Source organism: Oreochromis niloticus, linkage group LG2 (assembly GCF_001858045.2).
Source record: "Oreochromis niloticus isolate F11D_XX linkage group LG2, O_niloticus_UMD_NMBU, whole genome shotgun sequence".
Lineage (NCBI taxonomy): Eukaryota > Metazoa > Chordata > Actinopteri > Cichliformes > Cichlidae > Oreochromis > Oreochromis niloticus.
The window spans coordinates 24,478,967-24,500,503 of record NC_031966.2 but is presented as its reverse complement, the minus strand read 5'-3'; the positions used below and the strand labels follow the sequence as shown (position 1 = coordinate 24,500,503).

General features: G+C 40.5%; 3 protein-coding genes across 7 annotated transcripts; 2 read left to right on the top strand and 1 right to left on the bottom strand.

The window, feature by feature from the left end:
- Positions 1–75: 75 nt before the first annotated feature.
- tmco6 (transmembrane and coiled-coil domains 6) lies at positions 76–18,558 on the top strand. Of its 2 annotated transcripts, XM_003444628.5 has the most exons (13): positions 76–366; positions 1,757–1,863; positions 2,464–2,576; positions 2,679–2,862; positions 2,963–3,067; positions 3,234–3,325; positions 3,468–3,584; positions 3,682–3,796; positions 4,391–4,571; positions 4,932–5,026; positions 5,187–5,354; positions 5,433–5,567; positions 5,653–6,094. In XM_003444628.5, exons 1-13 carry the CDS (start codon positions 276–278, stop codon positions 5,674–5,676), a joined length of 1,527 nt encoding a protein of 508 aa, XP_003444676.1. In that variant the 5' UTR covers positions 76–275; the 3' UTR covers positions 5,677–6,094. The 2 variants fall into 2 exon arrangements, with proteins under 2 accessions (XP_003444676.1, XP_019222079.1); XM_019366534.2 differs by lacking the exons at positions 4,932–5,026; positions 5,187–5,354; positions 5,433–5,567; positions 5,653–6,094 and adding exons at positions 16,310–16,533; positions 16,637–18,558.
- On the top strand, positions 9,411–13,254 carry LOC100697333 (membrane-spanning 4-domains subfamily A member 4D). 4 transcript variants are annotated; one of them, XM_025911980.1, is made up of 8 exons: positions 9,470–9,502; positions 10,671–10,687; positions 10,763–11,006; positions 11,117–11,227; positions 11,647–11,703; positions 11,812–11,940; positions 12,034–12,147; positions 12,325–13,254. In XM_025911980.1, exons 1-8 carry the CDS (start codon positions 9,485–9,487, stop codon positions 12,373–12,375), a joined length of 741 nt encoding a protein of 246 aa, XP_025767765.1. In that variant the 5' UTR covers positions 9,470–9,484; the 3' UTR covers positions 12,376–13,254. The 4 variants fall into 4 exon arrangements, with proteins under 4 accessions (XP_005467752.1, XP_005467751.1, XP_025767765.1 ...); XM_005467695.3 differs by lacking the exon at positions 10,671–10,687 and having other exon boundaries at positions 9,411–9,502; XM_005467694.3 differs by lacking the exon at positions 10,671–10,687 and having other exon boundaries at positions 9,414–9,502; positions 10,845–11,006.
- Positions 18,337–21,316, bottom strand: aldob (aldolase b, fructose-bisphosphate). Its single transcript, XM_003444701.4, has 9 exons — positions 21,166–21,316; positions 20,375–20,487; positions 20,070–20,281; positions 19,917–19,971; positions 19,651–19,811; positions 19,484–19,567; positions 19,223–19,397; positions 18,925–19,124; positions 18,337–18,626 (listed from the first exon to the last, which is right to left on the bottom strand). The coding sequence occupies exons 2-9, from the start codon at positions 20,484–20,486 to the stop codon at positions 18,531–18,533; spliced, it is 1,095 nt and encodes a 364-aa protein (XP_003444749.1). The 5' UTR covers position 20,487; positions 21,166–21,316; the 3' UTR covers positions 18,337–18,530.
- Between the last annotated feature and the right edge of the window lie 221 nt (positions 21,317–21,537).

The window sequence follows — 21,537 nt, the reverse complement described above, 5'->3', positions numbered from 1 at the left end:
TCTATATGTTTATACGTGTCAGGGATCTCAGTGAGACAAATTAAGATTATTAAGAGAGACGAGGCCTAAAACTGCCGTTTCGTATGAGGGTGTCAGCCGAGAAAACGACTGTTCCACACCAATCCGGAGGGTGGCGCTAATGCAGCGAAAAGACGTTTGTTTTACCCCTGTTAAACAAGGACGAAGAAGCCTGCCCAATACCATAGCTACACACTAACCATACAATGAGTAACTGTCAGTGAAGTTTTACAGTTACAGTCGTTACTGGCCGTCAAATGTGGAGGTTAAACAAAGTTCGTCACAAAGCCGGACGACCAGGCGGCAGCTTGGAGGAGCTCAGGCTGAAGAGGCGAGAGAACGAGAGAGGTGTGTCTGCTAAATACCGAGGCTCAGTTTCCCAAACATACTGTAGATTAACCCTGGTCTATAACTAAAACCCTGTTCATTCAGTAGTGAGCTCATTTTTCCTTTAGCTCTGTGACTATGTTTAGCTTCCACAGAAACTAGCTGGAACTGTAGCTTCAACGTAACCTTCATTATTTTATTAATATCTTAACACTATGTAAAGTTCATTTCACGTTATTATAATCGTTTACTTTATTTTAAACCACTTTCTTCTTAACTGGTAGAAATCACAGGTTGGATAATGAACAGGTCACCTAACTATACCACACGAACATACAACCAGTCTCCAAAACCTCTCCAGCATCTACTAACCTGACACTTTATTAGGTACACTTTGCTAGAGCCAGGTTGAACCCCCTTGTGTTTTCAGAAATGTCTTAATTCATCGTGGCACAGATTCAATAAGGTGGGATTCCTGGGAAGTTTTGGTATTGTAGCCTCAGCTGTATATTGCTGTGTAGGCCATCTACTTCGTGTTGTGCGTTCACAGATGCTCTTTTGCATACCTTGGTTGTCACGGGCGGTTATTTGAGGTATTGTGGCCTTCCCATCAGCTCAAATGAGTTGGCCACTCTCTCCTCTGACATCTGGCTTCATTAAGGCATTTTTCTTCTTTCTCAGACCGTTCTCTGTAAACTCTAGAGATGGTTGTGTTGAAAATTCCAGTAAATCATCAGTTTATGGAACACGCAGCCAGCCAATTTGGCACAAACAACCATTCCACATTCAGAGGCACTTAAATCACTATTCTTCCCCATTTTGATGCTCAGTTTGAACTTCAGCAGGCCATCGTGACCATGTCTGCATGTCTAAATGAACTCAGTTGTTGCTATATGATTGTCTGATTAGATACTTGTATTTACCAAGCAGCTGAACAAGTGTGCATAATAAAGTGTGAAATAGGCTTATATAATGTGCACATGTAACTTTTTTTTTAAACTGTATTACAAAGATACAGCTCTTTTTTATGACACCCCTGAGGAACTGTTAGTTAGCTGTTATATCTTCATCTCCAGGTATTTTTACAAAACATAAACAGCAAAAACAGTTCCTGTGCTGATATAGGTTTTCGGTCCTACTCCAAATTCAGTGTTGTATTCAAAATTGAGATGTTCGCATGTTCAGGTCTTAATATAAAATAGAGCAGTGTTGGTGACATACACTGGCTTAAAAGGATTAAAAACCTAAGTGGATTTAGCATTATCTTAACTTATTTCCCCACAGGCATGGCCTGCCCATGGTGGCTTTATCTCAGACAGAGGCATGTTTTGTACAGCATATGTACACTAAACACTCAAGTATGATCCCTGAAGGTTAAATGTTGTGACATTTCTCTGCCTGAATGCTTTAGCACTGAGACAGGCACGCAGAGACAGGCAGCTGGTGAGCAAGAGACTACTGCTAAATGAAGATGAGGAGCAGCTGGACGTTAGCATGGACACAGCCCCAGGAGGACATGTAAGTATCAGATATTGTGTTGGATCAGGGTTGTCAACCACAAGAATTTCCCAGGCACCAGAATTCTCCAATCTCGCCCACTTGAAGGCTGGAAGATGTAAAGGAGGGAATCAACTTATAGGCTATGTTTTCATAAGTTTTACATCTTTTACTGCTGATAAAGACCTCCCACATGATCATTCATGCTAAACTAATAATTATATGAAAGAAAAGTTCCTGTTTTTTGACATCTTTTGAAAATTTGGTGAAAAAAAAGAACATTTTCAGTGAATTAACAAAAACATTGTTTTGTAAGTACAGGACAGTCTGGACAAAGAACTACTGGAACCTTTCTGTAATTTTATTACAGAAAGGCTCCAGAGAGGTTACTGTTGAAATGGCTTCTTTGTCTTAAGTTTTCTCAGGGATTTAAAGTGTAGCTAAACATATTAACACTGACACAATGGGGTGTTTTTACTACTCGGGCCCACTTAAGATCAACCTGGGCCGTATGTGACCCACAGTGTAAACTGAATTTGACATGCCTGTCTTAGATTATTTTTTTTGGTAGGTTCAGTAAAATAGATCTGAACTCAGCCTGCCACTCTCATATTTCCCCAGGACATTGTTAGTCTGCTCCACAAACTTCAACACAGCGGGACAGATAAGGAGGCACACCTGAAGGCCTTGAGTAAAGTTCTGCGGGACCCATCTGCACAGCTCACCTTTATCAAGTATGGTAGTGGCTTCTGTTGCCATATTGGAAGAGACTAAATTACGCTGTCACCTTTAAGTCACTTCCTCATCTTTGTGTGTGAAACTGTGTTTACTTTCAGGCACGAGAACAGTATGCATCTGCTGGTCGGCCTCCTCACTGGCTCTAATGCTCAGTGCCGCCTGCAGGCCGTTCGGTGTCTTCACGAGCTCTCTCACTCTTCCCACACTAATGTGGCTCCAGCCTGTCTGCCTGCTACCCCTTACCTGCTCACTTACCTGTCTGGCCCAAGCACTAAGTTTACAGTAAGTCTCCATGCAGTGCAGGCAGTCTGTGATATAGTATGACCTAAAAATGCAGAAGATTTTTGACTTCCTTAATGTGCGTATATTTATACGTACACAGGAGCTGTGTCTCTACACACTTGGTAACATGTGTCCAGACAGCGATGTGGTAAGAGAGAAGCTCCTCGCTCAGGGAATCATTCCCGCTCTGGCCAGCTGTATAGAGGTAAACTACGAAGGCTCACTGTCTACACTAATATCCTTACTGTACTGCCGATTCGTAGAATTGTTGAATCCAGTTGAATCCAAATCTACTCAAACATGCGATTCATAGAGAGACAGGAGTGTCACTGCTACACGTCTTTCTAACATGTTACTGTGTATTTGTCCAGAACCAACGACACAACCTTGCAGTAGTGGAAGCTGCAGCATTCACCCTCTCTCAGCTTCTCCAGGCCAGAGACGCACCCGAGAAGATAATCCCGTAAATATATCAATAATGCACTTCTTCACGTCTTCAGCCTCTGCATTCCTCATCTCGCAGAAAATGTCAGAGTAATGTTTTGTTCACATTTTACCCTGTTGGGTTTTTTTTTTTTTTTTTTTGTCTTCCTCTGTGTCTGCAGAATGGTCCTAAAGTCTACCTTGCCTTCACATTTGTTATCCGTCCTTACCCCCGACCCACAGTTCGGCCTGGCTCCTGCCATAGAGTGTGCATGGTGTCTCCATTACCTCATATGCAGGTGAGAAGTTTAGGAAAGTGTCCAAAACTTGTCTTGTTTTTTTTTTGCTGATTTGCTATTGTAGGAAATTACTGAATGTCTTTTGTGCCTTTATCAGCACAGAAGATAACAAAGAGCTGCTGGCTCAGGGTGCCCTGTCACAGTGCAGCTCCTTGTTAGTGTCACTAGGTGGTGCTGTGACCGAGGGAAACAAAGAAGACGGGCTCGAGCTGGTATGGAAGTGAATGATCAAATCCACTATTTACTTTTAACACTCATTAAGACTTTTTTTTTACTTTTAAGCAAACAAATAATCATATGTGTTTCTCATCATGCAAATATTTGGTTTAAAGAATATGGCAGTCAATTTAAAGACTAAAAAAATCCCTTGAAACAGAACAGAACAGTCAGTAAATACTTACAGTGCTAATTTGCTTGCATAGCTTTTTTGACTGGTGCGTTCAAGGAAGCCTCGACATCAGAGGTTTTCCTGCTGAAAAGCATCAAATTCACTGGCTAAATTTATGGGCAAGCGTTGCTTAGAAAACATGGTCAGAAGTATGCATCTTTAATTCTTTCTTACATTGCACAAATTCAGCATTTGTTAATTATCATTGAATTAATAATGTAGATTAGTTAATTTCATGCTAAGATACCTCCAAAGAAAGTAAAAGGACTTAATTATTACTAAAAGTCAAGTGAAGAATCTAGGAACTGAAACAAAACAGCAACATCGCACATTTGCCTAAGCATCAGAACAAAGTAAAAATAACAACTTTAGATTTTAATCTGACGTGGGTCACAGAAGCTTTTAATGTCTTCTTCAGCTCATCTGGCCTCTGTTGAGGTGTGTGGGAAACCTCTTGTCCTCCTGCCCGGTGGAAGACCTGAATGCTCACCTGAGTGATGCTCATCTGCCGGCTTCTCTGTGTGCACTTGTTCAAGCCTACCTGCACACCCTGCCAGCCTTGGCCAGAGAGACCGTCTGGGTCCTCAACAACCTCACAGGTACGGCTCTCTCGTTTTAGTCGTCTCTGAATGTGACTGCAGCCATACAGAAGTACACCTCATCATTACTAATAGAACCGTTTTGCAATATATTTTTCCTGCTTTGCCGCAGTTCAGTGTAGATTTGTGCAAGAAAACATTGTATTTTTTTGGTGTAACTGTTCAAACACTGAATAAAATGCATGTGACTGCCTTGTGCATGAGATTTGTTCTTAGGTTATCGGATTGTGAAAAATAACTTATATGAACTGATGGACTTTCCTTCTGTGCACATCTGAGATTTGATGCATCATAATTATCAGGGTTTTCTGTGGAGTAAGTAACGTGTCCCATTGTGTTTTCTACCTCTCTCCATCTCAGCTCACTCCACTGAATTCTGCTCCGCCCTCTTGACTCTAAACTTGGTTCCAGGATTGATCCAACTTCTCCCATTTTCTCAAGGCATTAATACTATGGTTAGTACTATGATTGATATAACTGCTTCTTATACTATTAAGTCATAGTGGCATATAATAAGAAATGTTGTGGTTTTCTCTTGCATCCTTTTGGATGAAAAAAGTGTTTTTTGATTTTGTGTTTTTGTTGTTTTTTGTTTTTCTTGCTTGTTACACTCAGATTCTCAGGATTCTGGCTAATATTGCCCACAAGAAAAAGGAGTTCTGTGTCAAGCTCATGCAGCTTAGTTTACTGTCTGCACTCTGTGCCACACTTAAAATGGCTGATCAGGAAATGGTGATTCGGAGCCTGGACATCCTGTTCATGATGACTGTCAGCAGTCCAGTGGTAAGTGTGGTTATTAGTGAAACTAAACTCTGTAATGATTGCTAAGCTGTTGCGTGATGTGGTATTCTTCTTCTTCAGGTGGCAGAGGAGTTTGTCAGGCAAGGTGGGCTTTCACTGTTGGAGGTCCTTCAGTACAATGGTGCAGCAGAGATGAGACAAAGGTCGACATACCTCCTGGAGAAGCACTTGTTGTCCTACCAACAGCATATAACAGTAATTGTTATGCAATCTTATTGTCTCTGTTGAATTTTTATTAGTTTTTAGTTAAAAATGTCTGATGTGAGCTGCTGTCTTGCAGGTGGACAATATGCCGGATCCTTGAATCAACAAGAAGACTTGTTGTGTTAGGAGGGCCCAGCTGAGGATAACAACATGTTTACATTTTGATATGGTAGATATTGTATGATGCTGCAAGAAAAACCTGTTTGTGTATTTGAAGTAATTAGTGATAAAAATGCTGTCTTGTATGTTTTTATTCATGGAATTTTAATCTCTGCAAATATTAAATATTTTTATAATACTTGTACTGGTGAAGTACTTCTGCATAAAACTGTATTTATATTCAGATATGGCTTGACATATTTCAAGATGTTAAGATACTGAAGGTGTGTTTGTTTCTGCACACTGAAGGTGGAACATATAACATTAGAAACATAATGTGTCTTTATCAACAAGACCTTGTCATCATGCTGTGCAACGATTAAATAATTATGATATAATAAAACTGCTGCTTTTTTGGAGTATTTGCTGTTTGGTTTGATTTTATTAAGAAACATTTAGTTACATTTAATCACAAAAAACCTTGGGACTTTTTCCTGTGATGCTGATGATCAGCACAGACCGACCCAAAGTGGCACTGCTTTATCTACTAGGGGATTATGCACCCATGCATAAATTAAGCAGGACACAACTCTGACTTGGCAAATCAAATTCATGTTTCTCTCCTTACAGTAAGCATACCACACAAACCATCCAATTCCTTCAGTTGCATGCTTGAAACAATGGTCTTTTGTAACAAGCCACTCAAACAGTTTTCTTTAAGCCATTAACGAGCCACATTCTACGACTGATCAATTGTAAAAGGCAGGACAAACCCTGAACCACAAAAAAATCATAAAGTTGATTGATCATTGTGATTGCTTCAAACGGCTGTTTAAAGCTGAAACTTGTACAGATGATAATTATGCCCAATTAGAAAGTAATTTCAATAATGATAAAAAAGACAATATTAATGCAATCTGAATTCCGTAATGTAAATAATAAAAAAAAAAAAGCCTCACTTAAAGACTTTAATATTTCTGCAGGTAAACCTGTTTTTTTTATGTACACCTGCTTATACTTATAACACAGTCAGCGTGCACAGACCTCATGGAGATTTCACTGACCACTATGGGCTCAAAATGTGGTCATAAATATTTTGTACTTGTAAATCAGTTTTGTACTTGTAAATCAGGATTTGTATGTGTAAAAAGAATTTGTGTGTGTGTAAAAAAGATTTGTATGTGTAAAAAGAATTTGTGCGTGCGTAAAAAAGATTTGTATGTGTAAAAAAGATTTGTGAGTGGACTTAGCCAAAAAAACCCTGCAAGTCACAAGTACGAATTTTGACCCTATTTTTCTTCCTTTCATCTGATTGGTCAATGTCATGTCAATCACAAATGTAACAATCCAATCAGAGAACAGATGGGTTTGGCAGTCGGAGGGGCGCTTTTTTTGAACTGCAGGTCTTTGAAGGGAATAAATGCCCTTTTACATGCCAACCCAGCGTTTTCCTTCATCACCACGAAGGAAAACAGTCTGTGGTCGTCCGAGTTTGGTGATTTTTGTGTCACAGGTCTACTGTTTAATACAGCGCTGCGGACCGCGGGGGGGGCAGTGTTTTGGAAATGACAGTCTTCATTACAAAGCTTTCTTTGTTATGAATTAGCATACATGTTTTTATTGAACATTTGAAGAACTAGCAAAAAAAACCAGAAACTCTTGTAGAGGACATAAAGTCAGAGATAGAAACGACAAGGAGCAGGTGCATCTAGTACAGGTAGAGCTGCTGCAAAAACCCACAGAGCCCAGCAGCCAGCGCAACAAATTCTGGATCCTTTGCTTTTAGTTAGCATTAGCAGCACATCCTGCGTCTGATGTGAAAGGACCTTTATGCTGCGCACTGTGACTCACAGCAATGGTCCCGGGTCAGCCCTGACTTTGTGTTAAACTAATCCTAAAGTAATAATGGTATTTCTAATCATTGATATACCACAACTTATCCTTTCAACAGCTGCAGACCTAGCTGCTATCGGATATTTATATAGAGATCCTCCAGCTTCAAACTGTATTACCCTTCAAGGACCTGCAGTTCAAAAAAGTGCCCCTCCGACTGCCAAACCCATCTGTTCTCTGATTGGATTGTTACATTTGTGATTGACATGACATTGACCAATCAGATGACAGGAAGAAAAATAGGGTCAAAATTCGTACTTGTAATTTGCAAGGGTTTTTTTGGCTAAGTCCACTCACAAATCTTTTTTACACATACAAATCTTTTTTACGCACGCACAAATTCTTTTTTTTTTTTTTTTTTTAGCCTGTCCCGTTTGGTTCTTTTGCCATCAGAATTATTGTCTAAAGGCGAAGAAAGATGCCCAACGGATTTACTTTACCAAATGGACCATCCCAGCCTTGCCGTAATGGTCCATCTGATTCACCTTTTATTGTTTATTTTATTTTCACTTGCTGAATACGGGACAGACTTGACTGGTGGAAAGAAAGGGGAGAAAGAAAGAGGGAAAGAGAAAAAAAACCTGAGAAGAGGGACCGGGAAAAAGGGCAAAAAACGAAAACCAACAGAATAAGCAGACAAAAAAATACATATCGATCACCTGGATCACCTGTTGAGAAAGAAAAAAGAAAGCAAGCAGAAGAAGACGAGAGTAATAAACAAGATCACAATGATATATGGGAATATGACAGTAAATACTAAATATTAAACATTATGGTGCAGCACGTGAGATCGACAGCGCACAGTGTGCTTTGAGGTAGGAGCCCAAAAGGGTGTAGTTTGTGTGTGTGATCACCCGTGTGTACACCTGTGAGCATGAACGCGCTTGTTTTTAAAAGGTTCCTTCATGTAATGATCTGCTAGAGGGTGTGGGGGGCCACTGCCCCGACCTCCAGGGCATGAAGCAGGTATGGAGGAGATCAAAACTCCAGACGTCCAGAGGCCCCCAGAACACAAGAGACCAAGGAAGACCAACAGAGGGGCAGCCGCGCCACTATCCCAGAAAGAGCTGAGGAGAGTCCCAGATGAGGGGTCACTCAGCAGCCGCGGAGCAGAAGCCAGGGGGGGTTGCAGTGACGTGCCCGTGAGCTCCGCCGGCAGCCAGCTGTGCCTGAGTGACCGAGCCCCGGGCCGAGAGGCCGAGGGCACCCCATCCCCGAAGTGGCCCGAGCGAGCCCCAGGCTCCATGCCCGATAAGCAGCCGCCAAGGAGTGAGCCGGTGGGTACCCGGGCGCCCACCCCGGACACAAAGAACCACCAATGCACCGATGTCTGAGGGCGTCTGCCACCGGCAGGGGAAGTGGTGGGGGGAGATGGGCCTCCAAACCTTGGAGGGCCTGAGATGTCCCCAGAGAGGTGGGGTCTGATACCCAACCTGACATATAGACACAGACAAACAGGCACACAGAGATACAAACATCTATTCCCACCCTCATGCTCTCAACACTCACCCAACGTGGAGACAGACATAGAGAGACACTGTACACACAATCACAAATTCTTTTTACACATATAAATCTTTTTTTAAACACACACAAATCTTTTTTACGCACGCACAAATTCTTTTTACACATACAAATCTTTTTTACGCACGCACAAATTCTTTTTACACATACAAATCTTTTTTACGCACACACAAATCTTTTTTACACATACAAATCTTTTTTACGCACGCACAAATTCTTTTTACACATACAAATCCTGATTTACAAGTACAAAATATTTATGACCACATTTTGAGCCCATAGACCACACTGTGGAACAGTTTCAGCCTGTAACTTCCAATCAAAGTCTTTGGCTCCTCCCCTTTCTACCCACAATAATCCCTTCCCGTTATCTTTCACGCTGCTTTTTCTGCATGAAAATCCAAGACGAGGTGAGTAAGAAGGACCATTGGGGCCAAATTAATACAAAACATATATTGTCGAACTTGAGAATAAAGTCGAAATTTGGAGATCAAGTTAATGTTACAAGATAATGTTGTTTTGATGGGGGGGTTAAAATACTATTTTGAGGGAAAAAACTGGAAATGTGGAGATTACCGTTGTTGTTTCATGAGACTGCCATATTTGCTATACCCTTTACAGAATGCCTTGTTTAGATGAGTTAGCAAAACACATTGTTCTGCCGTGTTTTGATACAAAATACACAACACGTTCTCACTCCCAAGCACCAAACACTTCCCTATTACAAGATCGGAAAAATGAGGAAACATGAGAACAGTTTGGAATCAATCTACACATGTACGTTCATTTTATTTAAATCGCTTTGGAAAACACTATCTAACTTCATTAAAGTGCTGGTTAAGGTTAGGGATAAGGTTAGGGAAAGCGGAAGGTCACATTTCGCGTTCCTCAGGAACGCCTCGGTACTTGACAAATCGTCACGCGTGAGAACGGGCTGACATACATCCTCTCTGTTACAAGAGGGCGTAACCACCTTTAGTCTGTCCGTTACCGGCCGTCTAGTATAAAGTTAGTATAAATAGTAAGCTGTCAGTGTAGAGAATAGAAATCAGACAAGACAACTCATGAAACATCTGCTTACATCTGGTTAAATTCAGGTGTACAAAACCACAAAGACCAGAAGATCAGATGATCACAACTTGAACATTAAGAAAATCTTCTGGAGATCTTAATAGAAATTATTGTGAGCTGTGATTCTTTTCCCCACGCTGAGCCCTTACCCGCTGAAACCCACTTTAACTTTAACTAATTTTTCTGTTTAGAGGCAAAGTCACACGCACGAGGTTCAATTAGCTTTGCACAAAAATAATACATACAGATTGTCGGTACTTTCACTAACTCTGCCAATAATGCAGATCTACTTATAATACAGTAAGTGTGCACAGACCTAATGGGGATTTCATTTTAACTGAGTGGTTTACTCACTACACTGTAGAACAGCCTCAGCCTTTAACTTCCAAACAAAGTCTTTAGCCCCGCCACTTAATAAAAGAAGAAGTCTCAAATTGCCACACTTCCTCTTTCCACTCACATCATTCCCTTCCCGTTATCTTTCACTCTGCTTTTTCTGCATGAAAGAGTGCATCTAAGACGGGGTGAGTCACGTTTTCTAAGACTTTTGAAAAATCTTGCATTCATCTGGCTTTTAAATGTTTTCTGCTACTCCACAGATATTCTGCCCCCAACAATCTGTGCTGCTGTGGGGAGACTAAGCATCCGGTTCAATTAAGTCTTGTTCTTTTTGACCCAAAGCCAAGCACTGTGTGTAGTTTCCTGGAAATGGAGGGAACTCAGACAATGACTAGAGAGGAGGGGACAACAGAAAGAAATGGGGATCAGGGGACTAGCAGCAATGTGCCGATGTCCAGCAAACCTCTGCATCGCTTTGTCCGAAAGGAGCCCAGAAGTCTTGGGGTAACACATCAGATAAGCAAAGTCTTAAATAAGCAGGTTTATACACGAGGATACTATAAGCTGATGCAGCTGTAGACACTCTCATCCATTCTTCCTCTTCCCCTTTCCAGATTGTCATTCTGATGTTTGGCTGTGCTGAGCTGTTAGTGGGATTTCAGTTCTCCAGCGAAGATTTCAAAATCTCTCCTGAACTCTACATTCCCTTTTGGCAGGGAGCTCTGGTACTTACTGTAGCATTTTACTGGCTAGCACTGACATGCTGACAGCTAAAAGTGATCGAACTTGACTGGTCATATCTTCAGTGCAGTTATGTTCAGAAAAGTTCAAAGTAGTGCCTGTGCTATAAATATGAGGCTACAACCATCACTTTGTTAGGTTAACAGCACAAGCATGACACACAGTCATAGTACCAAAAGGTTTAAAAAATGCATCTGGCACAATTGCAATGCTACATGTTAACTAGATCTTTCCAATGACAAATAAACAACAGTAAAAATATTCATAGTTTCCTACAAAAGATGTATTGTATGAAGACAGACTCACAAAGCTTCACACTGTGAAAATATCACCCATACTACTACTAAATCTACTGTGGGTTAAGGTCAAGCGGCATCATTTGTTGTGATTATTTGCTCACTAGTTTCTTACCTGTGGAATCCTGTCAGTCTACACTGAGTTGCATCCGTCCAAGAAGATGGTACGTCATGGTTTTATTTCCTATTTGTGATTTTCAGCCCTGTTTATGCTCCTACAGTCCTTCCTAATTCAGTGGCCTAATTAATTTTGATTAACTTATCTTTCCCAGGTGACTGTGTGCTTGGCCCTGTATGTGGTTTCCATCTTTGGAATCGTAATCTCTTTCATATACAGGATCATCCACTTATTCTCTTATCCCTACTTTTATATGCAATCTCATTTGAACAGGACAAGTGTGGTGAGTTACAGTACATATCTATTTTTTGATTATGATTGTATGACATGCATGTTTTCACAGCATATCAATGACTCTCACTTTCTGTCACTGTAGGCGCTGCTGAAAAGTATCGAAGCCATTTTATTGACCTCCTCTTTTTGCGTGTTAGTGATTCTCATTTTTCTAGTCATTGTCGCACGTTTCGGACTGAAATCCACACACACTCAGGTAATAGCATATTTTATTTTATTATTATTGACATACAAGCCTTTTGTCTACTTCAAAGAAACATGCCACAAAGTCCGATTTATCCCAGGGATATCCGCTGAAGGACAGTTTTCAAAAGTTTTGGTCACTCATCATTTTATTTTTCTTCCACTTTCATGTTTTGTTTTGTTTTTTCAGCTCATCATCCAGCAAATTCCACCACCGAGGACTGAAACGACATCGGACTGAGGCCATCTTTTTAAAGTATTATTAAACATTAGACAACCTTACTAAAACACACTTTGCTGGTCTCTTGTTACACTTGTTCTTGAACTAAAATCATTTATGTCATCTCTGTGAGGAAAAACTATCTTAGAAGAACTTTTTCAGGAAGGTAATAACAACTAATCTGTCTGGCAACCCTTGTGTTTCCCTGCTGCACGTCCGCAAATCTCTTGTGGTCCACATCGACTGAATGTGTTGACCTCGGCAAGATGTCATACACTATATGTTGGACAACATCTGGGCCACGTAACATTTGTTTGTGACAAGTGCCAAAATTCAGGACGTCCAACCATAAAAGTTTTGATTTGTTTTAAAACATACTTGTTAGAAATTCCTTTTTTATTGTTAATATCTGAAAATTTACTTCCTCATCAGACCTTTAGTCATTTGGAAGCCATGTAGAAAATCTATTATGAGTGTCATCTTTTCAGAGATGTCCAAAATTTTCTTGCATTATTGCATTGCATTATTATTAGTGTCTTATTAGTAGTCTTTGACTATCATTAAGCTGTGCTTTGTACTCTGTACTGAATGTTTAACTGAAGACATTTTACAGTATGACATGTTGTAACTGGATGAGTAAACTATTAGCTGTGACCTCTGGTTACAGAGGGAACAGGTACTTTACTGGGATCAAAGAAGCCTCGGTATAAACTCTGTTTTTCCTGTTTGCATAAAATATTTTTATATTTTGTGCAATAATTGTGTACTAATTTAAACATAAACTTTTGTTAAACCAATATAAATACTCTCATTTCATTATGTTAACCTTTGCTTTCACCCCTAATCAACAATAGTAAAAGTCCTCAGTTTACGACGTAGATTAAAGTTGTACAAACTCTGTTTTTGCCTTTTCATGTGAGTTTGTACATTTCAATAAATTGCTGCACCTCATTTTCCTACCAAAACTTGAAGAAGTGAGAGATGGCTCAAGACTTTTGCACAGTACTCTATATGTTTATATGTGTCAGGGAACTCAGTGTGACGAATTAAGTAAGATTAGTAAGAGAGATAGCTTTTAACTCTCAGTGATGGCACAGTGTTTGAGTTTGGGAACTGAAGGGAGTTTGGACCCGGAAACGGCTAATGACCTCAGTTACTTTGTTTAACCTCCACATTGGCCGTCAAATGTGGAGGTTAAACAAAGTTCGTCACAAAGCCGGACGACAAGGCGGCAGCTTGGAGGAGCTCAGGCTGAAGAGAACGAGAGAGGTGTGTCTGCTAAATACCGAGGCTCAGTTTCCCAAACATACTGTAGATTAACCCTGGTCTATAACTAAAACCCTGTTTATTCAGTAGTGAGCTCTTTTTTCCTTTAGCTCTGTGACTATGTTTAGCTTCCACAGAAACTAGTTGCAACTGTAACTCAATGTTACCTTCTCCAAAAGTTGAATCTGTTCATCTGGACGTAGCGTTTGGTGGGAGAAACGTTTCGTCACTCATCCAAGTGACTTCTTCAGTCTCAGTGTTACCTTCATTATTTTATTAATATCTTCCATTAACACTATGTAAAGTTCATTTCATGATATTTATTATCAGAAACTTTATTTTAAACCACTTTCTGGTAAAACTCACAGGTTGGATAATGAACTATAGCACAAGAACCCACAACCAGCCTCCAAAACTTCTCCAGCATCTACTAACCTGACACTTTATTAGGTACATGTTGCTAGAGTCAGATTGAACCCCCTTGTGTTTTCCAAAATGCCTTAATTCCTCATGGCACAGATTCAACAAGGTGCTGGAAACATTCCTGAGACGTTTTGGTCCAAATCAACACGATAGCATCACGCAGTTGGTATCCATGACACAAATCTCCCAATCCACCACATCCTAGAGATGCCTGGTTAGACTCATTGACTGTGGAGGGCAGTTGAGTACAGTAGATTCATTGCCATCTTTGTCAAATCGAGATTATTTGAGCCTTATAGCATGGGGTGTTATCCTGCTGGAAGCAGCTATCAGAAGAAAGGTACGCTGTGGTCATAAGGGGATGGAAATGGTCAGCAACAATACTCAGGTGCACTGTGGCATTTAAACAATATTCAGTTGGTATTAAGGGTGCCAAATAAATATCCCTGACACTATTACAGCTCATACAAGGCAGGATGAATCCCTTTTGTCATGTGTTTTATGCCAAATTCTCATCCTATCATCCAGTGTTGCAGCAGAAATTGAGACTCATCAGAACAGTCAATGTTTTACAATTTTCTGTTGTCCCATGTGAATTGTAGCCACAGCTGTTTATTGCTATACCCCATCTGCTTCAAGGTTTCTCGTGTTGTGCGTTCGGAGATGCTCTTTTGCATACCTTGGTTGTCACAGGTGGTTATTTGAGGTATTGTGGCCTTCCCATCAGCTCAAATGAGTCTGGCCCTCTCCTTTGACATCTGGCTTCAGTAAGACATTTTTCACCCAGAGAACTGCAGTTCACTGGATCCTGTTTTTTTCTCTTTTTCATTTTGATGCTCAGTTTAGACTTCAGCAGGCCATCTTGACCATGTCTACATGTCTAAAGAACTGAGTTCTTGCTATGTGATGGTCTGATTAGATATTTGTATTACCAAGCAGTTGAACAAGTGTGCCTAATAAAGTATGAAATAGGTTGTACATAAAGATTAGACTCGGCCTGGACATTAAAAGTAGGAGTAATCTGCATATGTAACTTTTTTTTTAAAACTGCATTACAAAGATGCTGCTCTTTTTTGTGACACCCCAGAGGAACTGAGCAACACATAAACAGTTCACCCATCAAAACTGAAACGCGCCCGTGTAGCTTAGCATTTGGTCTACATCAGAAACTTTTCTGTAATGCAGGTTTTAATATAAAATAGACATACACTGTCTTAAAGGGATAACCAAAAAAAACTTGAGTGGATATGTTAGCTTATCTTAACTGCAACTGAGGGAAACAAAGAAGATGGACTTGAGCTGGTATGGAAATACACTGTTTTGGAAAATCTTTAAGACTCTTTAAAAAAAAAAAAAAAAGAAAGAAAAAACCTTTAAATAAAAAGTAATACTGTAATTTTTTATATTCATTTCTTATTATTCAGACATTTAATTTAAATTATATGGCAGTCAAATTAAAGGCTACAAAACTTCTTTGAAACAGATATTCAATCAATAGTGATGCAACTAAAACATTTAGAATTATGCATAGTTATGGTGCTTACTATGGTGCAATTTTGGCTGGTGCGTTCAAGGAAGCCTCGACATCAGAGGTTTTCCTGCTAAAAAGCATTAAATTCATTGGCTAAATTTATGGCCAATTGTTACTCAAACAAAGTTGCCACAAGTATTCATCTTTGATTCTTTCTTACATTGCACAAATTCAGCATTTGTTAATTGTAATTGAATTAACAATGTAGAGTCAGTATTGTCATGCTAAACTACCTCCAAAGAAATTGAAAGAATTCATTATTACTGAAAGTCAAGTGAAGAATCTAGAAACTATAACAGCATTACAGCACATTAGTCTGAACTTCAGAACAAAGTAAAAAACAACTGACTTGGATCACAGAAGGTTTTAATGTGTCTTCTTCAGCTCATTCGGCCTCTGTTGAGGTGTGTGGGAAACCTTTTGTCTTCCTGCCCGGTGAAAGACCTGAATGCTGTGTTCACTTGTCCAAGCCTACCTGCACACCCTGCCAGCCTTGGCCAGAGAGACTGTCTGGGTGTAACTGTGTAACTATTTACTCTATTCAAACACTGAATAAAATGTTTGTGGCTGGCTCTTGCATGAGATATTGGGTGTTACATTATTGTGTGGTGATAATAAATGATAAATGAGTGGACTTTCCTTCTGTGCACATCTGAGATTTAATGCTTCATAATTATCAGGGTTTTCTGTATAGAAATTGTGTCCCATTGTGTTTTCTACCTCTCTCCATCTCAGCTCACTCCACTGAATTCTGCTCCACCCTCTTGACTCTAAACTTGGTTCCAGGACTGATCCAACTTCTCCCTTCTCTGAGTGTAGTTTCCTGGAAATGGAGGGAACTCAGACAACAACTAGAGAGGACAACAGAAAGAAATGGGGATCAGGGGACTAGCAGCAACGTGCCGATGTCCAGCAAACCTCTGCATCACTTTGTTGAAAAGGAGCCCAGATGTCTTGGGGTATATAAGTCAAGTATTAAATAAGCAGATTTATACACAAGGAGAGGTATAAGCTGATGCAGCTGTTGACACTCTCATCCATTCTTCCTCTTCCCCTTCCCAGATTGTCAGCCTGATGTTTGGCTGTGCTGAGTTGTTAATGGGATTTCAACTGTTCGGTCAAGAATTGATGACCTCTGCTGAACTCTACTGAGCTCTGGTCCGTGTTTTAACATTTTACTGGCTAGCATCGACACGCTGGCAACTGAAAATGAATGAACTGATTATATCTTATAAAGTAATCCGCTGCAGTTTTTGTTCACAAGAAGTTGAAAATAAAGTTTGTGAGCTGATCCAACACCTCTTAAAATCTGGATTCAGCATTTTGAAAAAACAGCTTTTTAGTCAGACGTAGATGGAAATAGCTACACTTCTAAAAATATTTCAATACTGCCTGTGTTACAAATATGAGGCCGCAGTCATCAGTTTGTTGCCTTAACAGCACAAACAGCCATGATACACAGATGTAATAGCAAAATGTACAACAATAGTAAAATTAATATTAAAATAAGCATTAACTGTGAAGTTGCATCATACAGAATATTCTTATTGAATAAGGCCACTGGTCCCTGGGCTATTCAACTTTCATCTACCTTCTGAATCTTAGCCTTCATTTTGATCAAAAAATACATTTTATGACTTAAATAAAATGAACGATGAGATAAAAGCGACCTTGAAATTTCAAGTTATTTTCAAGTATAACATTTGACCACTGAAACCCTTATTTTTGCTGTAATTTGGCACTTTATTAAAATAATAGTAATAATAATAATGCATTTTACTATTTTTTCAGTTTTTGTAAAACAGTAAATTTAAACATTCTTATTTGGTTTGGATAACAACAATAATTGTATTTTAACATTAAAAATATAACTCTAGTTAAGGAGTGTGTGTATACTGATGGATTAACCACTACAGAAACATAAAAAACAACTTTGGTAATTACCACTAATTTTCATTTAGTAAAGCTGTGGGATAAACATTACATTGTGAGGTGGTCAAATACATTTTTTAAGCAATGTAACTCAGTTGAGATAATAATAATGTTGACATATCAACATTACGTCCAATTATTATCAGGGTATTATCAGGGCGGCACGGTGGCGCTGTGATTAGCACTGTTGCCTCACAGCAAGATTCCACCACCCGTCGGGGCCTTTCCCTGTGGGGAGTGCATGTTCTCCCTGTCTTTGTGTGGGTTCTCTCTGGGTACTCCGGCTTCCTCCCACAGTCCCAAGACATGCAGTTAGTGAGGTTAGGTTAATTGGTCATTCTTAATTGCCCATGCGTGTAAATGTGTGTGTGAATCTGAGGGTTTAAAACATACTTATTAGAAACTCCTTTTTTATCGTTAATATCGTCATCAGACCTTTGGTAATTTTGGAAGCTATGTAGAAAATCTATTATGCGTGTCATCTTTTCAGAGATGTCCAAAATTTTGCATGTAATTGTATCTGCATTGTTAACAGTGTCTAATTTGTCTTCGACTATCACTAAACTTTGCTTTGTACTCTGCACTAAATGTTTAAACCTTTGATTTTATCCCCAAACAACATCTCAGGTGCCACAGTGTTTTTTTGTACATGTATTCTGTATCAGCGTTCTTTAAAAAAATGGCCCAAGACCTGTTTGGGTTGGCATTAAGAGTGAACTGCAGTAGCACATTAAAAACTTTATGTATTAAGAAACAGGAGTAGTTGTTCTAATATATGTGCAAGGAATTTACTCCATCAGTGGTGGATAAAACTCATGAAGACACTGATATCAAAAACATTTTGGTCTTTTATTTCAGGAGATTTCATTAAGTAGACAAACAGTAGTTGAACATTTTGACAGAAGTCTCCCCCTGGTGTTGGTAGTGCAGGGAGGATGGGCACCCAGCGGGAGATTTTCTTGTAGTTATATTTGGTCCATGTGCAATTTTTAATTCTTTTTTCTTGGTTTAGTGTTCACAGTATTTAATATACGTAGCTGGCAGTGTACAGAGACTGTGTGGAGGCCTGGGCAGCTGCACCGGTGGGCTTGTACTCTCCTTTGGAAGCCAGGCCATTGATCTGAGGGGAAGAGCAGAGGGGAGGAAAGAAAAAAAAAAAAAAAAAAAAAAAAAAAAAAAAGAGAGGACAAAGTCAAATTGGAGAGTTAATGATCAGCCAAGTTACTTGTGCCACATTAGCGCAAGACTAAATAGAACAAAAAAAAAAACAAACAAAAAACAATAATTTACCAGACAATGTAAAGTTAGGCAATGCAAGATATGCGTTATTTGACAGCCAGTTCAGTAAACAGTCCTCAGCAAATTGATAACACTGAATCGTTAATCGTGTCTACCGAGGATCAGTATTAGTCATTCACCTTGGCTCTGGTGACGAAAGCTTGCTGTGTGGCTGCCCTGTTTTCAGCTTTGCCCTTCCAGGCCGCAAGAGCGGAGGCCTGGAGTGCACGACCGTAAGAGAAGGTCAGCTTCCAGGGGCGGTGCAGGGGCACCTGATTGATGGCGTTCAGGTTGACGGAGGCCTCCTCTTCACTCTGCCCTCCGGACAGGAAGCAGATGCCTTTAAAGAAACAGAAAAAGAGTGTGATACTCATAATCAAATGAACTGCTCTGCACTTTCCTTAATTGTAATGTAAAAGCTGTCCTTAAGCCACTTACCAGGCACTGAGGCAGGCACGGTGCGCCTCAGAGCAGTCACTGTAGCCATGGCAACTTCCTGAGGGGTGTACTTCTTAGTGCAGGAGTGTCCAGCAGTGACCATGTTGGGCTTCAGCAGAGTGCCCTCCAGGTACACATGGTGGTCAGACAGAGCCTTGTACACAGCAGCCAGGACCTAAGATGACCGGGCAGATTTATTACTAGACATCCTTCCCATCTTATGTACTGGGAATATCCTTTGCTGCTGGTGGTCTTGCTTACCTTTTCTGTGGCGTACTGGCAACGCTGAAGGTCATGGTCTCCATCAGGCAGGATCTCTGGCTCCACAATGGGCACAAGGCCATTCTGGTGAATACAAGTTCAAATGAATGACTAGAATTTACCCATTTTGTCAGCCTATTTTGTAGAGCAATTTGCTATTCACGCACCTGTTGGCAGATACTGGCATATCTGGCGAGGACATTGGCGTTCTCTGCAATGGCAAGAGCTGATGGGCAGCCATCTGAGATCTTGAGCACACACCTCCACTTGGCAAAGTCGCAGCCGTCCTTTTTGTACTGGGCACAGCGCTCTGAGAGGCCATCAAGACCTAGAGAAGCCAAAGAACATTAGCAACCCCCTCACTGAAAGGCTTATTCTGCATCATTGTGATGAGATTTGCAGAGAAATGTACAAGGGGTTGAATCCGCGTTACCTTGTGTGGTGGTCTCTCCATCTGTTCCCATCAGACCGGCTGTGCCTTTGTCCACCTAAAGCAAGAAAACGCAAACACGTCAGCAAATTCTAAATTAAAAAAAAAATGTTTATCTCTGAGATTCAGAGGGTCTGACCACTGCTTGCTCCTCACCTTGATGCCAACAACAATGCCCTTTTCCTTGACAAGCTGGGGGAACAGCTTGCCACTGTCTGACTTCTGGTAGAGTGTCTCGTGGAAGAAGATGATGCCGCCCACACAGTTTGAGAAGGAGGCATCAGAGGTGAAGAGGATGTCACGGAAGCTGCGGCGGTTCTCCTCGGTGTTCTCAACGTTGATTTTCTGGAGCCGCTTCGCCATGGTGCCTTTAAAGAGAAACACATTTTTAAAAAATAATTTCACCTGCATGCACAGCATTTACCTCTCAGCATGGAATATTAAATAAAAGCTTGGCTCACCTGTTGATTCATCTGCAGCCAGGATTCCCTTTCCTGGAGCCACGATCCTCTGAGCAATGTCAGAGAGCTCCCTCTTCTGCTCCGGAGAAAGGGATGGGAATGGATGAGTCATCCTAAGAGAAATAACAATACAGGTTATTTGGCAGGTGTTCAGAAAGTCTTCAACCGTTGGTGGTATGAGGAAGATTTAATCTTGTTTTCCATCTGACACAAAATCTAACAACATTCTGTTCTCCTGCACCACATCCAAGGTTAAAAATTTGGCTTGAAGGGTTGAACTTTGGCCTACAAAACATAACTTCTCCCTTTCATTGTGCAACATGTGTTCAAGGTTCACCCGCAGTTTTGGTCTAGAAGTTTTTCCAATGCTGTCAGCAAATAATGCATTAAACAGGCCCACGTCATGGCCAATAATCAAGAACATCGCTTGCAAAGAATAAAGTAAACGATCGTAAAAGACAGGCTGAACTTGGGCGCCTTTCAAATATTTGCGCAAACCCAAACATGCGCTCTGACAGCCATCTGCAGAAAACAGGTTTATGTTTGCCAAGGCTTTTAAAGCAAAATCGTCTCTAATGTATGCTGCAAAGGAAAGTGAACTTCCTAAATGAACGGTGTACCGTGTGCACACACAAATTATAACACATCAAAACCTGCTACTTCAATCAGTAAACCCGCAGTGGCTTACTAATCCAACCAAAAATTTTAGTCTGCAACATATCTGCATATAACATATCTGCAATCTGCAATATCGCAAGTGTGCAAGAGTAAAACAAAACAACTAGTCTTACTTGACAGTTTTGTTTAACAGCGACGACAACCGACGTGGCAAATAAGCCTCTACAGACCACAAGCAGCAACGACACTGACACACAACTCGAAAAGTGGCTGAAAGGGGGCATTTAAAGGCTGCTCGGCTCCACGGAGGAGGAGGTGCTCGTGATGTGGCGGGGCGTGTGTAACCCGGATAACTGCAATTGGCCCGTTTAGGCGCACACGGGGGCGGTCATTTATGATGACTTCGCCACCAATGTAGTATGTTCTTATCGGGTAAGTGGAAAACAACAGGGGAGCGATGTGTGTAATAAAAATCGAGGTCTGCATGTATGCACGCACCGGCATGCACTCATCACATGATCACGAGAGGGGCCCCTCTGTCTCTG

Coding starts and splice junctions, on each gene's coding strand:
- tmco6 (XM_003444628.5), top strand. CDS start 276: ATGTGGAGGTTAAACAAAGTTCGTCACAAAGCCGGACGACCAGGCGGC. Junction 1,864..2,463: donor ACACAGCCCCAGGAGGACAT/GTAAGTATCAGA, acceptor ATATTTCCCCAG/GACATTGTTAGTCTGCTCCA. Junction 4,572..4,931: donor GGTCCTCAACAACCTCACAG/GTACGGCTCTCT, acceptor TCTCCATCTCAG/CTCACTCCACTGAATTCTGC.
- aldob (XM_003444701.4), bottom strand. CDS start 20,486: ATGACTCATCCATTCCCATCCCTTTCTCCGGAGCAGAAGAGGGAGCTC. Junction 19,568..19,650: donor ATGCCAGTATCTGCCAACAG/GTGCGTGAATAG, acceptor TGTATTCACCAG/AATGGCCTTGTGCCCATTGT. Junction 19,125..19,222: donor CGTGCCTGCCTCAGTGCCTG/GTAAGTGGCTTA, acceptor GTTTCTTTAAAG/GCATCTGCTTCCTGTCCGGA.
- LOC100697333 (XM_025911980.1), top strand. Junction 11,704..11,811: donor TGCATCCGTCCAAGAAGATG/GTACGTCATGGT, acceptor TATCTTTCCCAG/GTGACTGTGTGCTTGGCCCT. Junction 12,148..12,324: donor TGAAATCCACACACACTCAG/GTAATAGCATAT, acceptor TTGTTTTTTCAG/CTCATCATCCAGCAAATTCC.